The sequence below is a fragment of the Gadus chalcogrammus genome, chromosome 15, assembly GCF_026213295.1.
Source record: "Gadus chalcogrammus isolate NIFS_2021 chromosome 15, NIFS_Gcha_1.0, whole genome shotgun sequence".
In the NCBI taxonomy this organism is placed as follows: Eukaryota; Metazoa; Chordata; class Actinopteri; order Gadiformes; family Gadidae; genus Gadus; species Gadus chalcogrammus.
This window is the reverse complement of record NC_079426.1, coordinates 13252824-13273303: the sequence shown is the minus strand read 5'-3', so window position 1 is coordinate 13273303 and position 20480 is coordinate 13252824. Positions and strand designations below refer to the sequence as shown.

Sequence of the window (20480 nt, the reverse complement as noted above, 5' to 3'; positions counted from 1 at the left end):
CTTGTGGACTACTTACGGCGACTTGTTTTCAAAGCATCAGACCATAACACACACTCTTAGAAGCCTGTGTGAGGGCGGGGCGGGCCCAGGGTGTGGTCACTTTCATAATCTGTGATTTGTTTACTGCTGGTGGTAGGAAGCTCTGATTCCGGCACTGCGTTTGAGCACACAGGTAGGCAAACGGGTTTTATCTTTGTATTGTCATTATGTTTGCCATTTGCAATTATTAAACCGTAACCGTGAATACATTAAAATATAAGTGCCTAAGAGATATTTAATGTTTAGGTCTGTAATTTGATTACGATTTAATTCCAATATTAAGCAGGCTCTGTCCTGTAGTTCTACATCGTGCCCTCAACCAACTTTCCGTAGACCAGGTGGTCTCTAGGCCTGCATTGCAAAGACGGCTGCTATGTTGTTAGTTTTGTAGCCAAAATGAAAACAATGTTCCTTTAATAAGAATTACATTTCCGAAAGTTGAAACACTTAAAGTCAAGCGAATGCTTTTTTTTGTTTTGTCCATAATATGCTAGAAACCAGTCGGCCACTATGGACCGCATGAAGTTGGTCCTGCAGTATTTCCAGACCAACTCAGAGTCCATCTCCAACGGTATCTGCATTGTGCTGGCGCTGGTCAGCGTCAAACTGTACACCACCTTCGACTTCAACTGCCCCTGCCTGCCGCAGTACAACAAGCTGTACTCCATGGGCGTGATGATAGTGCCCCCGATCATCCTCTTCTTCCTGGGCGTGCTGGTGAACCGACACACCGGCATCATGATGGACGAGTGGGTGAGGCCGATCGGGAAAAGGACGAAAAACCCTGCAGTGGTTAAGTGAGTCGGTTTTCCTCTCTTCTTTTGCTGAATATTTCTAGGACGTTTTTTTCCGCGGCTTTCTTTTGTTGCTATAGTTAAGTAGGATGTTTTTCAAAGCTGCTTTGATTCCTGTATTTTTTAATGAAATTGTCCTCCAAAATAAAGTTAAATCAATAATTTGGTTATTATCTAAATGTAATTTTAAAAATCCTATTTCAAATTGAATAGGCCTGTTTCAAATCATGTTCCTTGTTTGCTGATACTTTGATAATTCTGTTTTGTTAAAGGTGAGTGATTGAGGAACGAGGAAGGCAAACCTATAAAAATCCTATTTCAAATTGAATAGGCCTGCTTCAAATCCTGTTCCTTGTCTGCAGATACTTTGATAATTCTGTTTTGTTAAAGTGCTAGATGCCAGGATTTAGTGGCATCAAGCACTGAGGTTGCAGATTTCTACCGCGCGGAATTGATACCCCCTCCCTTTCTAATGACAGAAGAAGCTATGGGGGCCTGTAATGATCTGTAAGGTGCCAGTATTCCAAAATGATCTAATCGACTACGACAGCATCGAGTAGCATCAAGTGTCAAATTATGAGGTTCAATCAATTGTTTAGTCTCTGACGAAGTTAAGAAGTTAGATAGCTATTATGAAGAATAATTTAAAACCCATCCTCTCTGGAGCCGTTTGTCCCTTCTGGGCTACTGTAGAGCTACATGGTAGGCTTCATGGAGGAGGACCCGCTCCCTATGTAGATATATAGGGTTAATTCTAAGGAAATGAAAGCACAATTCCTATTTACATGGGATTGTATACTAATTTAAACATACACATAATATAATATTAAATTGTTGTCAAGTTTGTTCCTTAAGATGCCAATCAAATCCAAATACTGTACCTTTTTAATTCCCTACGACCATGAGAATACCAGCACTAATACAGAGATCAACGGGGTATCTCCTTAGGTTTCTGTTCTCCGCCATGCTCCAGAGATCCCTGTTGGCCCCCATGGTTTGGATCCTGGTGACCCTGATGGACGGGAAGATCTTCATATGTGCTTTTAGCATGGGCGTGGACCCGAATACCTTTACCGGTAGGTGGACGAGTCCCATGTCAACCCTTCGGTTACTCTCAATGTTGTCTCTGTAATCCCAATGTTTGAATTACTACCTATGTTGTTTTGGCTCACCAAAGCAGTCTAGGGGGTGTGTGGGGGATTTTCCCCCCGGGATTTTTGGAATTGTTGTGTAAATGGCACCAAATGCCCCTATCGCCACCATACTTCCACCCTTGGGTGAATCCTTTGTGGTTTCTTTTCAGGAATGCCAAACAATACTGGTCTGGACGTGCACAGACTCATGGCCAAGGTTCCCTGCAAGGAGGACGTCATCTTCAGGAACAGTTCATTCCGTAAGGCCGTGTCACGCTACGTCCGCTGCTATTCCCAGGTAGGCTGGATTTATACCTGGACACGCACACCCTCACCCACGCTAAGAAATTCTGTCATTCACTCACCTACACTAGCACCGAGTGTAAGTGCAAGTCTAATGTGCAAAAACAAAAGACACAGAAACTCCTAATAGTCTTCTGGCAGTAGGCTCTATTGGTAACAAATCCACCACCATACCTTTGTATTGTTCTCCTTGTGTGTTTCATACAATCAACTCAATGAGCGATTCCTTTGCGAAAAGCACCCCCTTCCCTCAACTACAGTCATCCAAAGCTCAATAAGACCTTTTCAAACATGACATGACTCTTTTGCATGCTGTCCCCCCCCCCCCCCCTCCAGGCGTTCGGCTGGTCCATCCTGCTGTTACTCATCATGGTGGGGGCGCTGGGCCGTCTCATCAAGCCCTGCTTCGACAACCGAGGCAGCTCCATGCAGACGCGCTACTGGAGCAACTACCTGGATGTGGAGCAGAAGCTGTTTGACGAGACTGTGGCGCTGCACACCCGCGACTTCGCCCGCAAGTGCGTGGTGCAGTTCTTCGAGGGCGTGCAGGAGGAAGAGAACGAGCGGAAGGTGCTGAACCTGCCCTACCCCCAGCCGCCCTTCACCGGCTACCGCCAGGTGATAGAGGACGAAGGGGGAGGAGGGGGAAGGGGAGGACGAAGTGAAAGGGAGGACGAAGAGATGAAGGTAGAGAAGCTGTATGGGATGACCAGGCAGGAGCAGGTGAACCGGATGCTGATCAAGTGGTTTGCCTGCAAGCCGGAGCTTGATGTGACCCACATCGCCCACCGCAACCGGGTCTGCATCACCTGGAAGGACGCCTACGGCAGGAGCCTCTACTCAGATGTTTAGCGCACAGAGAGAACACACAGGCAGGTGTGTGTGTGGTGGCTGGATGAGTGTGTCTAAATTAAAGTGCATTAAGGCTGTACAGACTGCTACAGATGCTGTAGCAGTCAGTGTGTCTGGGAGTTCTGGATGAGTATGTGTCAACTAATTATAGTCTACGACAAATGATTTAGTCAACACTCATCCACAGCAACTTACTGTGTTGCCAGATCGATGCATACTTCTAAGGGCAGTCTGTATGGGAGGGAGTCATATTTCATAAGATTATAGATACAAATATTTTTTATTTAAAAAGGATTGAAAAGATGAATAGCTTCAAAAACACATGAAACTGTCAAATAAAGCCTCTGAATGACCTTGTTTATATCAAGTGTGTAACATATACATCTCAGGCATGGCAGTGTAATTGATACCCGCTCAGGTTGTAAATAAGATAACACCTTTTCCTGCTCTAGTATGACCCGATGGGTGAAGCGGGTAGGATCCTATTGCTCAACGCCTCCTTTGTGTTTGAGCTGGACCACAAGGTATGGTCTACAAGGCAGGCTGTGCCCTGGGGGCTATTTGAATAGGTTGGGTCCTCGGTTTAGCTCCTTTTGCATACAGGTGGTTGAGTTTACATTGGGTTGGGTCTCCTGAATACAGGGGGAACCTTCTGGCTAGCGATCAGATCATCTACCTGGGCCAAGCTACATGGCCCATTTAACACAGGTGAGCTTGTCTGTCATGTTTTATAATTGTTGATCATATATTGGTCATAAATATTATAGAAGACCTTGATAAAATACATTCATTAAGGATTTAACGGTTTGGCATTAACCCAAATATTTTAAATAGAGAGAGAAAAACCTCTGTATTTATGAGATTTTTTTGCCAGACTGATGCAGCGTTTTGTGATTATTTTTATGGACCCATGACTAAAAAAAGTAATCTATGTTTGTGTAAATGTTAAGAGTGTAAAAATAAGTTTTATTCAAATGAGATATAATATGGAGCATATATCTAACAATACTGTTGTGTAAAGAAATGTCTAAAATAGTTTTTAAGGTGTAAAAAAGTTAAGTAAATGTATGTCCTGTGTGAATAAAATCACTTCAAATACATGAAGGCCACATAAATTATAACATGAAACAACAGGCCCAGTTGGACGATAAAAATCGGCAGGACCGAAAAAAACGGAACGCTGATTTATGGAAATAAGGGCTGGCTGTCAATGTGCCAACTCGACTATATGTGGTTAACAGGTTTCATAGCAACCACAAAAATACTCATTTAAATACACATTTAAAGCTACACCCCCAAAAGGATTTAGGGTTTGATATATCTATGTTAATTCACCAATATCACATATGGTGCATTGTAAATCTTCGCATCCACAAATATGGTTATTTTATCACCCTTAAAATCTGTACTGTCTTGTAAAAATACGTATATGTTTTCAAACATTCTCTTTCACTTTATATCTCGATAGAGAGATGGATACAACTCAGAAATTTTGAGTTGAGTCAATGCTCGGCAATGTATTCATGTTATGAATGTTTAAAAAAATAAATCCTGAAGCACCCTTTGAAACAATGACCCAAGCCATTATTTCTTGGAACAACACAATAATAAATATATTCTAGGCCCTTTAATCACCATCAGGCACATGACCATTCTCTGTTAAGAAAGTTAATCTTTATGGATTAAAGTTAATCGTTAATCTATGAACATAGATCATGGGCAACTCCAATCGAGTACATTAAAATATAATATTTTATAATAAAGTCCACTCCATAATGAAGTGAATATTGGTCATCATTAAAACAACTCCATAGTGAAGCGAAGTCCATATGGATATTGGGATGTTTAAGTACTAAGTTTGAAATAGTCATTCTTTGAACCTCTCTCACATGTGTTTCCTGTTAGCTTTTATTTTTTCCACAGCAAGAGGAAACCTAGAGGGTTGGTCCTGAATGTGACTCATCGTGGTTGCCCAGACTCAAACACACACACACATACTTTCAAAGCCCCTCTCGCACACACAAAGGAAGCGCTCTTCTCAAACCAAGAATCGGGGAGTTACTTTTCTCTGTCATCTTTACATTCTTTGCTCGTTCTGCCGTCAGTTATAGATCTTAGGATTTTGGATTTCTGTGGAAGTCCTTTTTCCTCAGATTGATGCCATATGATGATCCTTCCACGGTAAACCATTCTGCATGGTAAGTTCCTGTTTGCATACTTTGTCATCGGTTTTGGAGCCCCGCAACGCTGAGCACAAAATGTCTTTCCCACGCCTCTTTGTCTATATGTAGCTGAGAGTCGACTGGAGAAGAACTCCACAAGAGAACTGAATGGGTGTATTCATAAAACCTTCCTCCCAACGGCACACTGCCTTTTGCACAAAAACAACCAGTGTCTTTATTTTCTAAAAATCAACCAAACCCAAAGACCAGACTGAAGGCGACCCCACGTTCTTCTTCTCTCACCCCTACAAAAGCCTGAATCAGCTTGACCACCTGAAGAGCCTTCACACCCCAGCCTCAACCCTCCATCATCCTCTGTCCTCTACACACCACCGTCTACCCTCCGTCCTCCGGCATCCTCCGTCCTCCACCCTCCAACCCTCCACCCGGATCCAAGATGGCGGCGGCGGCACTGGTCACGGAGAACTTCAAGTTCGTCTCGCTCTTCTTCAAGAGCAAGGACGTGATGATCTTCAACGGGCTGATCGCGTTGGGCACCGTGGCCAGCCAAACAGCATACAACGTGTTCGCCTTCAGCTGCCCCTGCTCCCCTGAGAGGAACCACCGCTACGGGCTGGCCGCCATCGGAGTTCCCGCCCTGGTCTTCTTCCTCCTGGGGGTCATGATGAACCGCAGCACCTGGGACCTGCTGTCGGAATGCCGCCTCAGGCGCTGCCGAAGGCTGGCCGCGGTGTCCGTGTTCGCCGTGACGGGGAACATCCTGGGCCGCGCGGCCATCGCCCCGGTAACCTGGGTGGTGATCTCGCTGCTGCAGGGGGAGGCGTACCTGTGCGCGCTCAGCGAGTTCGTCGACCCGGACACGCTGGAGGAGTTTCCGAAAGAGGGGCACAACGTCATCCAGCTGATGGCCAAGTTCCCTTGCAGAGGAACAGTTCCCAGCGAGCTCCTGCCCTTCTGGGAGGAGATCGAGCGACGACTGAAGTACGAGTCTCAGGTACTGAGGATCTTCGTTTTTTTTGTCAGTTTGACAGATGCCTAGAAGCCCCCTTTTTTAACCACCAGGTGTGATTTTGATAAGCCTTACCAAGCCTTTTTAAAACTCTACCCTCTAGGGACATATCAAGGGTGAGTGTCCACCCAGATATGTGATGGTTAGCTCAACTGGCCAGACTACCAAGTAGACTAACAACTTGCAGCATCCCCAGCATCACACCTGCTGGTAAAATGGGGCCCTTCAAATAACCTGGCTACTCATAAGTAGCAGATTTTTTTTTTTTTTTTAATTAAGGCTTTGTAGCTGCGGCCCGCAGGTGTCTCCCCTCTCTTCTTCAACCTATTTTTTGTCTGTTCTAACTCTTGTCCATATAGGCAGAATAAAATAAAAAAACTGCTCCATTCCTCGAACTCCGCTGAACCATTTGTTGGTTAGCGTCCAGCAATTCCTCTCTCTTCACTCTTATCTGTTTTCTTTCAGCTGCTGGGCTGGCTGATTGTGGCGGCCATGGCAGTGGTGGTCTTCCTGATGCTGTGCGCCAAGCGCTGCTGCTCTCCCTTCGGCTCCCAGCAGGAGGAGTACTGGAGCCGCTTCCACGCCAGCGAGCAGGACCTTTTCAAACGCACGGCGGCCGTGCACGCCAACCTGGTTGCCGCCGAGAACGTCAAGAGCTTCTTCGGCTTCGTGGCGTTGGACGACGAGGAGAAGGCGCAGGTGGAGGAGCACGCCGGAGCCTCCACGCCTGTCCAGAGCGAGGACTGGAACCGCGTGGCGGGGGTCTACCTGTACCGGGAGAACGGCGGGGTGCCGCTGTACAGCCGCTTACACAAGTGGGCTCGGTACCATGTGGATAACAACACAGAGGGCATGGAGAAGCTCAGCTGATTTAGATAAAAGCTCACACTCTATGATGCGATCTGACACTTTGTATGTCCCCCGATAAGGAGGGGGAGCTGCGATGGACTGGCGTGCGCACAACCTTCATACGAGTAGGCTTAGATTAAATTTCCACAACCTGGAGTTGTGATGTAACAATACAATGTAATGTTTCTCAGGTGCATTTTTTGTAAAAATGAAATCAAGGTTAAAAACGATGCAACCTGTAAACCTCCATGTTGTGCATTTTTATAAATTCGATCAGTTAATTTGGGTTCTGTTGGAGAGGATGTGATATTTCTTGCATGCTGCAAGGCAACACCCCCTCACACACAGACAGAGAGACAGACAGACAGACACACACGCGTGATCACTTGTGGTAGCTTTTGTCCTAGGTTGTTGTTTAGTTTTTTACTAATGCGAAAGTAGTTGGATTAGGTAATTTCCATTTGCTTACATAAAAAGCTTGCTGCTGGAAAACTTTAACAAAGTCTGACAAAAATGGGAAATTAACTTGTAAGAACATTAGCTCTTCGGTTTCTAAAAGGAGAAACGTTGTTTGACATGTTTTCAGGAATTATAATGTAACGAACAAATTCTGCGGTTTATATAACCAATAGGCCTTATCCTTCCTATAAGATAGGCCTACCTTTGTAGGCTATATATTCAGTGTATCAGTTTTCCATTTTAGATTACCTACCTGCAGAGACTACTACTGTTTTACTGTATGTTGGCCCAACTACTGCAGGAGAATGAGCCACAGATTAACCGTTCATTTTAACTACCAAGCAATTCTTTGAACTTGTAATTTAACTTGTGCATAATGAACACTAGTAGAGGTTGTGGTGCAGTTCTCATCCCTGAGACGGTTAAAGCATGTAAAGGGAAGCGAAAAACAAGATATGTAAAGAAACAGCTCCTATATCGTACTGAATCAGCTGCTATTCAAATATTGAAGTGGATCCTGATCAGCATATATCTAACAGTGGATCCTTTCTTGCAAAAACAACCTGTTTTTGATACTTATTTTTCCCATTATTAGTACCAATAAGACTTAAATAGGGCTCGATAAATACATGAATTAATACAAATACTTCTAGGTCCGTGATTTGTTTCTTGTCTTAAAGGTTAGATTTCTTAGATGACATATAGGCCTTTCTGATCTATAAAGTTTCACTATATATTAACATCATTCATAGCCATGAGCAAATTACCAACAACTATCAACAATTCTATTCATAACAGATGTGTTGACCATTGTTCCACCCATCTGCCTCCAGTGTGATACCGTTATGTTATGAACCTGTCTCTCTTCTACCACTTATTTCAGAAATACCAGCGCATGCTGACTTTACCTCTATGCAAATGGCCCTCCTCGTTCTGGATTCAAGGCAGGCCCCTCAATGGATACTGCCCTCCTTGCCATCAAGGAGAAGACACACAGCATTGGGACAGCCTCCCTCTCCTTCTTTGTCATTGTGCTAGACTTTTCAGTAGTCTACTGGGTCCCTCAGGGTTCTATTGTGGGTCCTATCCTCTTCCCACCAAGATCATCCTCTTTACCCTCCAAGAACTGGGTGTTTCAGGCACTGCACTCTACTTGTTTACATCCTACCTCAAGGATCACACTTGAACCTTTGTCTGATCCTTATAGCCTCTCTGCTGGGGTCACTCAGGGTTATATTGGGGGTACCATCCTCTTCTCCCTGTAAACTTAGTCACCGGATCCTGTCACTTGGCTTTTTCCGATCTCTGAGTGTCAAGTCTGGACAAGACTGAACTTTTTTTATTCCAGGGAAGGCTTCTCCCATCCATGAGCTCTCTATCATGATTGAGAATTCAGTGGTGTTTGTGGCTTGACGGCAAGGCACTATAGGGCAACACTGGATGACAAGCTGTCCTTTGCTGCTAACATCCCCTCCTGCAGATTCAGGAAGAATGAAACAACCGTTTCTCACCCTGAAGGCCACGCTGGGTTTGGTCCAGGCTCTTGTCATCTCTCTCTTAGATTTATGCATATCTCTTCTAGCTGGTCCGCCTGCATGTCTCATTCAAACGCTGCTACTCATCCAGAATACATCAATCTTGCTTGTCCACCACCAAATTCTCCCACAGCATATAAATCCTACGCACCATGCAGTGGCTACCGGTGGCTGCTCGAATCTGATTAAAGTCTCGGGACCTCGGCTGCCCTGCTGCACATGGCTCGGGCCCATCGTATATCGAGGAACGGTCAAACCCTTGCCCGTCCACTTCGCTCTACGACTGCCAAACAGCTTGATACTTCCTAACTGCGAGAAGGCCCCAGCGGCTGCTCAGCAAAATCTGGATTATTTGCTTTCCTGCCTCCACGATGGTGGAACCAGCTCCCCACTGACATCGTGACAGCAAAAAGCCCTGAACATCTACTGTTTCAGACAAAAATCTTGTCCCCTGAAAAATAATGAATATCTTCGCTATCTATATGAAGAATGTTGCGCATTAATCTTGCAATTTATGGGTTGTATCTTCATGGTTGAATCCACTTATTGTAGGTCAATTTTGGATAAGTCTGTCAGCAATATATTTGTAATGTAATAGCTGCACACTACTTAAGTGCATCATTTTGGATAAGCCATCTGGATATTTACAACATATACTATTTAACATTTTAGGATACCATTTAAAAGCAATCATTATCCTCCTGTTCACTTTTCCTGTTCTTCACTTCAGATAGCAGTATTAGCAGTCCAAATTAAAACATTTAGCTGCCAAAACATGATACCCTCCATCTGGAAGACTAGTGACTCTAAATTCTGCTTTATCGTATTTGAGGTTTAGTGAAGATTTCTGACCACATAAAGTGTAATTTCAAAGATAGCCTATAAAGGTCATCACAGGCTCAAATTGAAGCTTATAAATGTGTCTGGAAAAGTAGTGATTTTTTTTTTGTTAAACTTAAAATATCTCTCTTCATGTATGTCTCTCTCTCTTTCCCTCTTGCTCTCTCGCTTTTGCATTGAAATGGTGGTTTAAGAGATTTAACAAAGGAAGAATAAATAGGTAGGCCTACAAGTATAACATTTCGGCAGAGTCTGCATAGGAGTGAGTATAATCAAAATGTTTCTCTCTCCACTAAACACAGTAGTCACAGGCTGGCTACCCGACTTTTAATAACTTGTTTCTTCGATAATATCGGTTGTGGCCGCTGGCTGTGTCCCTTAACCCACCATCACACCATATGACGATCTATTCCTTCTCCTCCTCCATTATGATTCATGGCATCTGGCTGACATTTCTGCTAATTGACACCAGGTGGCCCTCTTGTATCATTCTATCTACAACTCTTTAATTGTTACCCTTTATTATTTGGCCTGTTGTCAACTATTTCCCAGTCACCCTATCCTTACATCCATGTATCATTTTATCACCCTAACCTCATAATACCCTAACGTGTGTGTGTGTGTGTGTGTGTGTGTGTGTGTGTGTGTGTGTGTGTGTGTGTGTGTGTGTGTGTGTGTGTTGGTTGGTGGGGGATGTAGCGAAGACAGATGATCATGTGAGATCTGTTTACAAAACTGAGGCTGCTCAAGTGAATTTGGCACCACAGAGAGGTAGGGAGAGAGACACATACGGATAAAGGGGGAGAGGGAGGGGAGAGGCAGAGAGAAAACGAGTGAGTGAAAACGGGGATGAATCGTAATAGGCCTTTGAACTGAACGCACTCTCATGAGAAATACTGGAAAATCGAAACCTTGTGTGTGCGTGCGTTGTGTGCGTCAGCCGTCAGGGAAAGACAGCACATCCTCATTCCCATTTTCTCGTTTACCTCTTAATTGGCCCTCAGCGACTCATCGTTGAGGGCAACGCGGGAGTCTGTAAATGACGTAAACGAGAGAGCGAAGGGTGTGTGTGTGTGTGTGTGTGTGTGTGTGTGTGTGTGTGTGTGTGTGTGTGTGTGTGTGTGTGTGTGTGTGTGTGTGTGTGTGTGTGTGTGTGTGTGTGTGTGTGTGTGTGTGTGTGTGTGTGTGTGTGTGTGTGTGTTGTAATTAGAGAGCAAGGAGACTATAACCCCCACCCCCCATCTCCTCCGCCTTGTTTGCTGTCATGGAGTGTACCGTGTTCCCTTAAGCACAATGTGCCCTCGGCGAGACAGGACCCGATCGAGCAGCAGACTACAGTGTTTTACAAAACCCACTGCACTTCTGGTGAGGAGGAGACGTCAATACAACGACACAGAGAGAGAGACAGATGTCGTCTTGGCCGCATCCCATGTCTTGTGAAATCGAAACATTGCTTTTGGTTTTGGATCGTCACAATCATCGTCACACCTCGAAAGTCTTGCGCTGTAGTACAATTAGCAGGACATCTATAAAGTATTCTTGAGGAATTGCAGGTAACGACTTCAGTGTCCCGGACTATTGTTGCCCCCGGCATATTAAAAGTTGAATCGCTGAAAAACGTTTCTTGGCAGTGTTTACACTCGTCACCTCGGGACAACTTGCTGGTTTATATGCATCCCGTCAAGTGGTGCAGTGGTGAGTAGCATACTCTAGACGCTTAGACTAGTAATCATACCGAACTGTATTTAGTTATAGATATTGTGTACCACAGTAACGCCGTTCAAAGCGTTGGGAAATGGCAGGGGACAGGGTTTGGACTGCAATTTGAGTTGTTGTGGTTATTGTTGTTGTTGTTGTTGTTTTGTTTGTGCTTTTAATATGTGCTCAACATTGCTTCGCTCCCATAAAATCACAGTGGTAGTCGCTTTGTGGCCACTGGCCAAGTGTTCCACTATCAATGATTTACCCGTTACCTGCTTCTGACACTACAGCTCCCCCCGAGACAAACACAAATAACTAACAAAACAACACCTTACAGTCGCATGATTGTTTTATCATAGAGGTTTGACCATGCTTGCATATGCTCTGTGTAGGTGACGTCGTGTACCCTCTGCTCGACCCCTGCTCAGGGCGGGGGTAACGTGACATTTGAAGGAGAAATAGACACTCAGACCTGGAATTTGGTGGGGCAGCGACTCTGGTTACGGAGGGGGGAGAGAGAGAGAGAGAGAGAGAGAGAGAGAGAGAGAGAGAGAGAGAGAGAGAGAGAGAGAGAGAGAGAGAGAGAGAGAGAGAGAGAGAGAGAGAGAGAGAGAGAGAGAGAGAGAGAGAGAGAGAGAGAGAGAGAGAGAGAGAGAGAGAGAGAGAGAGAGAGAGAGAGAGAGAGAGAGAGAGAGAGAGAGAGAGAGAGAGAGAGAGAGAGAGAGAGAGAGAGAGAGAGAGAGAGACTTCAGATCAAACAATAAATCTACTTTCAATAAATCTACTTTCACCTGCGCACAAACAAGCTTAAAGCGAGACAAACCACTAGAACTGGTTATTCAGTAGAAATTAAGAAAAACATTTGCAAACTATGCTAAACCATGTATGCAAATTCAACCTTGAGGTTCTGCAAATTATCTGTGAATAACAAAAGCACTGGAATTCTCACTCAACATTCAGCTATTCAAAGTTCACCTCACCTTTGACTGGAAATACTGAGACTGATTATAATAATGCTTAAGGACTGCTATATGTCATCCTTTTCCGTCATCTTTATACCTGTCTTTTCAGGTACCATTCTAGTATACATACTATATGTGACAGTTTAAGAAACCCGCCTGTAAGAAACTGTTCACCTCCATCACAGCAACGACCTTAGTATGTCTTTCGTTTAGTTAACAATAAATCATATTAGTGTATAACTTGGCAATATCAGGAAACAACACTTTAAGCGAGAATGCAAGTTATTAATGTTGTCTCGACGTGATCCTCTCCCAACCAGGGTGTCTTTGTGGATCTGGAATGCAAAGCTCAGACCTCAAATGCAACATGACTACAGAAGACTTCTATCACCTGCCCCTCAACATCTATGTCATTATCCTGGGCATAGCCCTCTTCGTCTTCATGCTCAGCCTCATCATCTGCTGCTACATGTTCAGGTATAAAACAGGCCGACCCTCTGCATGAGATTCTCCAAACTTTCACCCTGCTTTGAACGCCTCGCCCTATTAAATGTGTTTTCTCATGTTTTCATCCAAGCATATGTATCCTGGATAACTATCAGCATCAGCATTCTTATCTGCTACAGCCCATTTTAGGAATTCGGTTTTACTATTTACTATAGTTATCAAAATCAACTTGAAGTGAAGACAGATACAGGACATTGAGGAGCGGGTTGGATTATTGGCCTTTTGCTCAAGGATCCCTACAGGTTGGACGATGGGTATTTGGGGATCAAATCCAGTATTTTCCAGCATTTCCAACAACTACACTTTTACCTGCCGCATACTTAGTTTTTCTATTAGTAAAGGATACTTTTTTCTATGCTCTTCAAAAAAAAGGTATTTATTAGTAAGTAATGATTCAGAGTCTGAGGGAAAACATAATTTGTGTTTCTGATGAACCTCTGTTGGTCGTTCTTCAGTGTTTTGGAATCCTCCAGTTCTCATCCTGAAAAATAAAACCAAAACATTTGTTGGGTTTTGGTTGTTGTTACTTAATACCAGCGTGGCAGCAATTTTTCCTGAAGTTGCTGTGTCGAGGCGTGACGCTATGTTTTGCAAGAGGACATGCAAACTGGGAGTCTTGGTTCAAACCTTTACACCTAAAGTAGGTAGACCTGTAGGCATCCGGCCCATGAGAGTACATGTTTCTGCTTCTTATGGACATGTATCCGGAGGCTTACGACAAGTTGCTTGTATAACTTATTAGTGAATAGAAATTTAACATGGGAAAAATCTAATGTTGATCTTTTTTTTTATATACTAAAGACTACGACGACAAAGCTCTAGAGAACAGTATGGATATAATCAGGTAAGATGTGAGCTTTGCCTTAGCCTAATTTACTTCCCTTTTAAAGAGTATAACACAATAGAACAAGGACACATCTGAGGAAAATGAGGAAGTTAGTGCCATCATTGCTTATTTGCTAAATCTGGTACCCGAAGATGTGACGTACGATGACAAATGAGACCTGACACTAATTCAAAACAAATGCACCGATACACTTTACACAAATATTATACAAATCATATAATTAGCCGCAGACATATTATTTATATTTAAATGTTTAAATATGGTAAACATTTTTGTGTTAACAGGTCGTTTTGAAAGAAGCAGGAAATAAACTCCAGCTTATTGGTGTAAGTTGAATAATGTGACACAAAAATATCCTAATGAATGTTAAGTCGTGTTCAAATGTTCAACTATGGGCCATATTTCAAAGCATGATATAAAAGTGGGGATTTTTGTAGTTGTATAACGTACCTAAATTAGGTAAATCAGGATCATTATCCTGATATTGTGCATCATGTCTTCCTAGTAAATTCCAAATGTAATAGTAGTAATACATCAACATACATGCATTTTGAGCCGTGACCACCAAAACGATCGGGTCATAATTAGTGAAATCATGAATTGTGATTTTCAAGATTACTTTCTTGATACTCGTTCTTTTTCAAACATCGCAGCAAATGTGCGCCGTATGCTTGGAAGAATTCCGCAGCCGTGATGAACTCGGAGTGTGTCCCTGTTCCCACGCCTTCCACAAGAAGTGAGTACTCAGCTCTGGGTGGACACAAAACAACAACAGTTTGAACATAGAGCAGTGTTTCTTAAACTACAATTTGAGAAAATCATTTGCTATACAGTTGGTGGTGGGTTGTGCGTCCTGAACATAACTATGTTCAGGATGATTATTTCATTTAATTCCAGGTTTAATTAAAAAGATAATAACCCCAGAGATAGAGGATAGGAAGCTAATTTTCTAGGGTTCTCGACCTCAAAAAACATTTGGACAGGAATTTTCATAAACCTCTGAAACATGTTATTCAGAACTGCCGTCTGTTATTGTCCAATGCATTGCCCTCCAACGAGTGACCCCAGGCTTGAGAATCTAGCTGACCAGCTGACGAGTAAACGTTAATCCCCCAGGTCCTGTAGCCAAGCGGTGTTGTTGACTAATGTTGCAGGAACATGGCGTATTAAGTCAGCGTATCGAGTCACCGCTTCTTCTTCCTCTCCTCAGGTGTCTGCTGAAGTGGTTTGAGATCCGCAGCGTCTGCCCAATGTGCAACAAGCCCATCTCCCGCCTTCTGCCTGAGGCCTCAGTGCAGGGAACCCAGGCGCCCCAAGACCCCCCCGAGGTCTGATTGGAAGGAAAACATTTTTTTTATTACCACACAGATAGGCCAGTGAAAGCCGTGTTTTTTTGGTGTTCACCACATCCGTAGGACTCCAGTGTAATCGAGTAGGAACAGAACTCTTATGTGCGATGATCCACATAAGACAATCATTCAGAGGGTGCATATGATGACATGTTGAACTTTGAGGAGTTGTAAAGAGGTGTGTTCAAGTTTGAGGCGCTTGCTCGTGGATAGAAAGTTCTTTCAAGGCAATCTCTGTCTCATCCCTGAAGTAACCTTTCTCTACTCCCTGGAGTCAGGAGCTGGAATAGTGATGATCTGGGTGGAGAGGGTGGGGTTTGGCCCATCGCCCTCCTTCACCCAGAGACTCAGAGACTCCAGCCATGTGTGGGAATGGTGTATTCCCAATTGACTTCCCTCCCCTCCTGATTCTCACTCCTCTAACATCAATGACAGGGCCCGGAGAGGCTGGCTCTGCCCAAAAGAGCCCAACCAAAGACCAAAGGAGAAGAGGAGGCCTATAGGGAATGTGACGTGCCATGTTAACAAGTCCCTGCTTCTGTGGGTCTGTTGATCAGTAGTATGCGGCTGCGATAGAGGAGGCTGCAATTTAAGAACTACTTTCTTTCAAGGTAGTACTTATAGTTTCCAAACCACTTGTAGTTGTACAGGTTTATTCAATATTCTACTGAAACTGCAGCTTCCTCTGTCGCAGAAACATACTGCTCGTGTTGGTTCTGTCTCACAAGATGGCGCCCGGCAGTAACTAGACATTCCCTATACAGATATTTACCGAACATTGTTACACTGATCATGGCTTCACAAGGAGTGATTGGGTCTATATTGTGTCTGCAATATGTCTCGGCATCATTGGCAGGTTCCCTCCAATAAGCAACAAAGAGTCACGGTTTACACAAACTATCCCTAAAGGCAGCATAAAGACTCAACTAGGTTACAAGGATGGATGTAATGGTGTTTCATTGGATTGTCATGAACTGTCAGGTGAAAACTTCTTCAAAAAACCCAACACCAGCTATTCAAAAAAAAGAAAGACATCAACTCCTGCTTTTGCCTCTGGGGTGAAGGCATGTATACAGCAATGAGACTGAGAGTTTAAAGGACTATTAACTTGACTTCCAAAAAAAAAACTGGGATAGGGGTTAAATTCTTGTTTGGCCGGTTGGTTAATGGGAACACCTGTAAGCACTGCCACATGTTTCACTCACTACAGGGTTTGGAATATAGAAGGAAATATAGTCAATGAATATGGTTGAATAAACATATATAATTTTAAGTTATTTCTAGAGGTTTTGTATCATAAATTGCTTTTAATAAAGTGGGTATTACTAAAAAATATTTTGGCAATTAAATGTGATTCATCTGTATACCAACCAGTGACTCTTTATATAAAAGGAGTCACAGGTTAGTAATTGTATGTTTAAAGTTGAGGTTGAAAATCATTGGCAAACTTGCTGAAGGATCATTTGCTGTAAACAAAGATCTTGATTGATTCATTTAGTTGTTGAAAGAATGACTAGATGGTTAGAGGGCATTTTAAAAGCTCACACCCTAATAAGTTATTTGATTTTCAATCAAACAATACACCTTGTATTTGTAGAATTGCATGCAATTAAAGGGTATCGATTTTTCAGCCTTGAGATGGTTGTTACAATGGACCGTGTTCAGATAAAGCCAAATGTTTTCCGGTAGATTTTATCGGTGGTTACACCTCATCTGCTGCACTAAGAACCCAGTTGTGGATATTTGGTGGGTGGGGAAAGAATGCCAATTATACCTGCTCAGACCTGCTGTAGTATCAGCCCTGTATTATTATGGGGCGTCATGTGCCTGAAGGGTGTGTCCTAGCAATGTGCTGAAGAGATCCTTGACTGTCTATCCGGGATATACCACGTAAACTCAGAGTGGGATACGCATTTGCTGAGGACAGATTTAATTTAGGCTAATATCTGTTATGTCTGTCATGTCTGAGTTTGGACAAAAGTTATACCCTTTAGTGAACTCAAATCTATGAAGCATCATAATTGTAACTTGTAGGGTTGTTACTGGGGTTTTCCTTGTAAAAAACAAGACAAAACTAAACAAATATCTTCAGGAGCCAGCCACCCCACCCAAACCCATACTGGATGGCACTGTAAGCTGTAGATTTTGGTTGCAATCCAGGTGTCTGACAAGGAAAAATAAATGTCCAACTTCAACCCAAAGGGGAATTCCCTCTTGGCTAAGAGGCTGGTAAATAAGGAGATTACCTGGGCTACACTATTCACATAGACCAAAACCCATTCATTAATGGCAAAGACAAAATAGTTTGATGTGACAATAGCATGATATGCCGATCTGATATGCCACTCTATGCCAGTGGTAACAACTTTTATCCTTAGGTGTACCACTGAATGGTCATCAAGACCTTTTTTGGATCAGCTCATATAGGAATGCTCAAAAAGGTGGTTAGAAAATTAAGCAACACTGCTTGGTGTGTTCTGCTGAAAAAATGCCAGTGGAAAACATGGGATGAAATGCACGCTAATCCATAGCGACACTATTATTTGAAATAATAAGTCATAATACTTTATTTACTGAACAATATTTATGAGATATTTATTATCAATTATCTATGTTATCATTTGTATATTATTGTAAATGTCTGTCTTTCAAGAATAACATTTGACACACCACATTTGGTACCCTCTCCCACCCTGGTAGAGTGGTTCCAGAGTGGTAGGCTACCACTGGTTGAATAGCGCTGCTCTAGACTGGCATAGTGAAAGCTATTAAGGTTTAAAGGAGACATATTATGGTGTTTTCCCAACAAGTAAACATAATATATGAGTTCCAGAAAACATGTTTTAGAAGCTGTTTGCTGGAAATATCTCACCCACCACTATTCCCCTCTGTTTCCGTCCCTTCAGAATGCGCTGTTTCTGGTTTCTGTAGCTTTAATGCAAATGAGCTGCTGCCAATTGACCAATGAGCTGTCACAGTGAACCACAGCATGGAGGAGAAGTGATTGTTGCCGTTTGCGGACTCCTGGAGCTCTATATATATTCTATAATATAATAATAATAATAATAATAATATGATATTATATATAGGTATTTATAAAATATATCTAACATCACCGCCAAAAGCTATGTGTGCCTCGGATGATATTATGAATCATAAAGACTGCGTCTGACGTCTCTGGTACTTCCACAACAAGTAAAGACTCGTAGTGGGGATTATGTCGGCCATGGTTGAGAAGAATTGGGGGAAAGGAACTTTGGCCTTGACTCTCTGAAGTCCAAATGAAGCGTGACATGGAGGAGAAAGGGATTGTACTCCGGGAGCTGAGCTGCCGGACTGCTGCCGAGCTCCCCCCGCCGGAGCTGCCAGATTGCCGCCGAAGCTTCGGCGTTCAGTGGAGCATGGCATGGCTTTTTCAACGGTGCGTGCACAGTTAATAATTTGAGAGGGGTCTGGCTGCAGACATCCACCCACACGCTCCAGACATCCACCCACAGAACTTCCGCTGCAGACATCCACCCACAGAAACATCCACCAGCACACCGGAAATTGCAAAAATAAATAAATGTCGTTTTGCACTGCGCAAGCGCGAGTTGCAAATTCTATTGCCAACGTGTAAAAGGGACGGGACTGCACGAAGCTATGTGACACGTTCGGTTCAGCTGCACTTGGAGGTTATGGTAGGTGACTATTCACCTTATTCTTCATGTTTAACCTCTGTTTTTCTTTTATTCCTAGTCTGTCTTACATAGTTTTGATAGGGCAATATGTAAAGCGTCTTAGAGTACCATATTAAGCGCTATATACATTTTATTTATTATTATTATTATTATTATTATTATTCAAAACAGCGATACAATTATAAATGCACGAGACTGGCATTTCTTTACCGATCTATTAGTTTCATTAAGTTTCGATTTTTTCATCAAACAAATAACCGAACGTTACACCAACATGAAGCATTGTTGTTTTAATCCACACTGACGTGGGTAACGCTAGCTAGGTTTAATTTTTGCAAGATAGGCAAAAAAAAATTGGAAACGTATAGCCTATAGTCGGTCTTATTAAACGATTTTACAGATGTGTTGCGAGTGTAAACGTTTTTAAGATGTTGACATTGGACAGTCATCTGTAGACCAAAACAGAGTTAAGTTGTGATAAAATAATGACCACGAATTGAATTGACGCAGCTCGTTCCGCTTTAACTAGAGTTGCACCTATCAGCTGTTCATCTCCGCTGCGGTGGCTGAGAAGTGTGATATCATTCAATAGACAAAATCGATCTTTAAATATTCGATCGGCCTGTTTAGTTCATACAATCTGTTTATAACTAAGAGATCATGACACTTAGTTCAGTTAAAAGGGGTAAAATAGATGAAAAATGTAATAAAACGGATAAAAGTTAATGAATTACCATAGCCTACTGTCTCAAATCCAAATGTTCAATGTCCCCCAATCAATAGGGTGCTGGGGCTCGGACAGTTCATAAAACATATGACAGAGAGAAACAGATGTAAAGTACAGTATGAGGTAGAAATATATATTATCATTAATTATATGCCAATAATAGATAAAGTCAATGCTCTGAAGGGACAATAATTGCTGATCACCCCTAATAAATATTATTTCCATTTTTCAGCCAGTTTCGTGTAGACTACCACTACTGAATTACCGGCCTTTATATAGTGTGTGTGTGTGTGTGTGTGTGTGTGTGTGTGTGTGTGTGTGTGTGTGTGTGTGTGTGTGTGTGTGTGTGTGTGTGTGTGTGTTGAGGTTCTGAGTTTGATTAGCTGTTGAGTGTATGACGCGCTTCCGAATAAAGTGTTAAAACGTTTACAATGTTTTGATTTTTTTATGACTTTACTTATTCACTTGGTTACACACAGAGCTAAGTTAAAATACAAACTTCAGTTTGTCGTATTTAAAAATGGGAAAATAAGGTGGTCCAGCAGCATCAGGTAAGACAATATTATACACAATTAGAGGCAGATATTAAATTAAGGATGGTTCAGAGTAAGAATGTAGGAATGCAAAAGTGCAAATAACATATGATAAATATGTTGGAGTGCAGTCGAATCTTATGACATTAAGACAGCCGAATGTAACATAAATAGACCT

General features: G+C 42.7%; 3 protein-coding genes across 6 annotated transcripts; all 3 read left to right on the top strand.

Moving 5' to 3' along the window:
- Positions 1-51: 51 nt before the first annotated feature.
- LOC130404717 (calcium homeostasis modulator protein 3-like) lies at positions 52-4757 on the top strand. Its single transcript, XM_056609594.1, has 5 exons — positions 52-172; positions 534-836; positions 1782-1909; positions 2137-2264; positions 2606-4757. The coding sequence occupies exons 2-5, from the start codon at positions 550-552 to the stop codon at positions 3119-3121; spliced, it is 1059 nt and encodes a 352-aa protein (XP_056465569.1). The 5' UTR covers positions 52-172; positions 534-549; the 3' UTR covers positions 3122-4757.
- Positions 4758-5104: 347 nt separating this feature from the next.
- On the top strand, positions 5105-8228 carry LOC130404718 (calcium homeostasis modulator protein 2-like). 2 transcript variants are annotated; one of them, XM_056609597.1, is made up of 3 exons: positions 5105-5319; positions 5413-6298; positions 6779-8228. In XM_056609597.1, exons 2-3 carry the CDS (start codon positions 5741-5743, stop codon positions 7181-7183), a joined length of 963 nt encoding a protein of 320 aa, XP_056465572.1. In that variant the 5' UTR covers positions 5105-5319; positions 5413-5740; the 3' UTR covers positions 7184-8228. The 2 variants fall into 2 exon arrangements, with proteins under 2 accessions (XP_056465572.1, XP_056465571.1); XM_056609596.1 differs by having other exon boundaries at positions 5105-6298.
- Positions 8229-11246: 3018 nt separating this feature from the next.
- On the top strand, positions 11247-19144 carry LOC130404720 (RING finger protein 122-like). 3 transcript variants are annotated; one of them, XM_056609599.1, is made up of 7 exons: positions 11247-11361; positions 11628-11691; positions 12980-13136; positions 13968-14010; positions 14298-14339; positions 14667-14749; positions 15224-19144. In XM_056609599.1, the coding sequence occupies exons 1-7, from the start codon at positions 11290-11292 to the stop codon at positions 15345-15347; spliced, it is 585 nt and encodes a 194-aa protein (XP_056465574.1). In that variant the 5' UTR covers positions 11247-11289; the 3' UTR covers positions 15348-19144. The 3 variants fall into 3 exon arrangements, with proteins under 3 accessions (XP_056465574.1, XP_056465575.1, XP_056465576.1); XM_056609600.1 differs by having other exon boundaries at positions 11268-11549; positions 15224-19143; XM_056609601.1 differs by lacking the exon at positions 11628-11691 and having other exon boundaries at positions 11279-11361.
- Positions 19145-20480: the final 1336 nt, after the last annotated feature.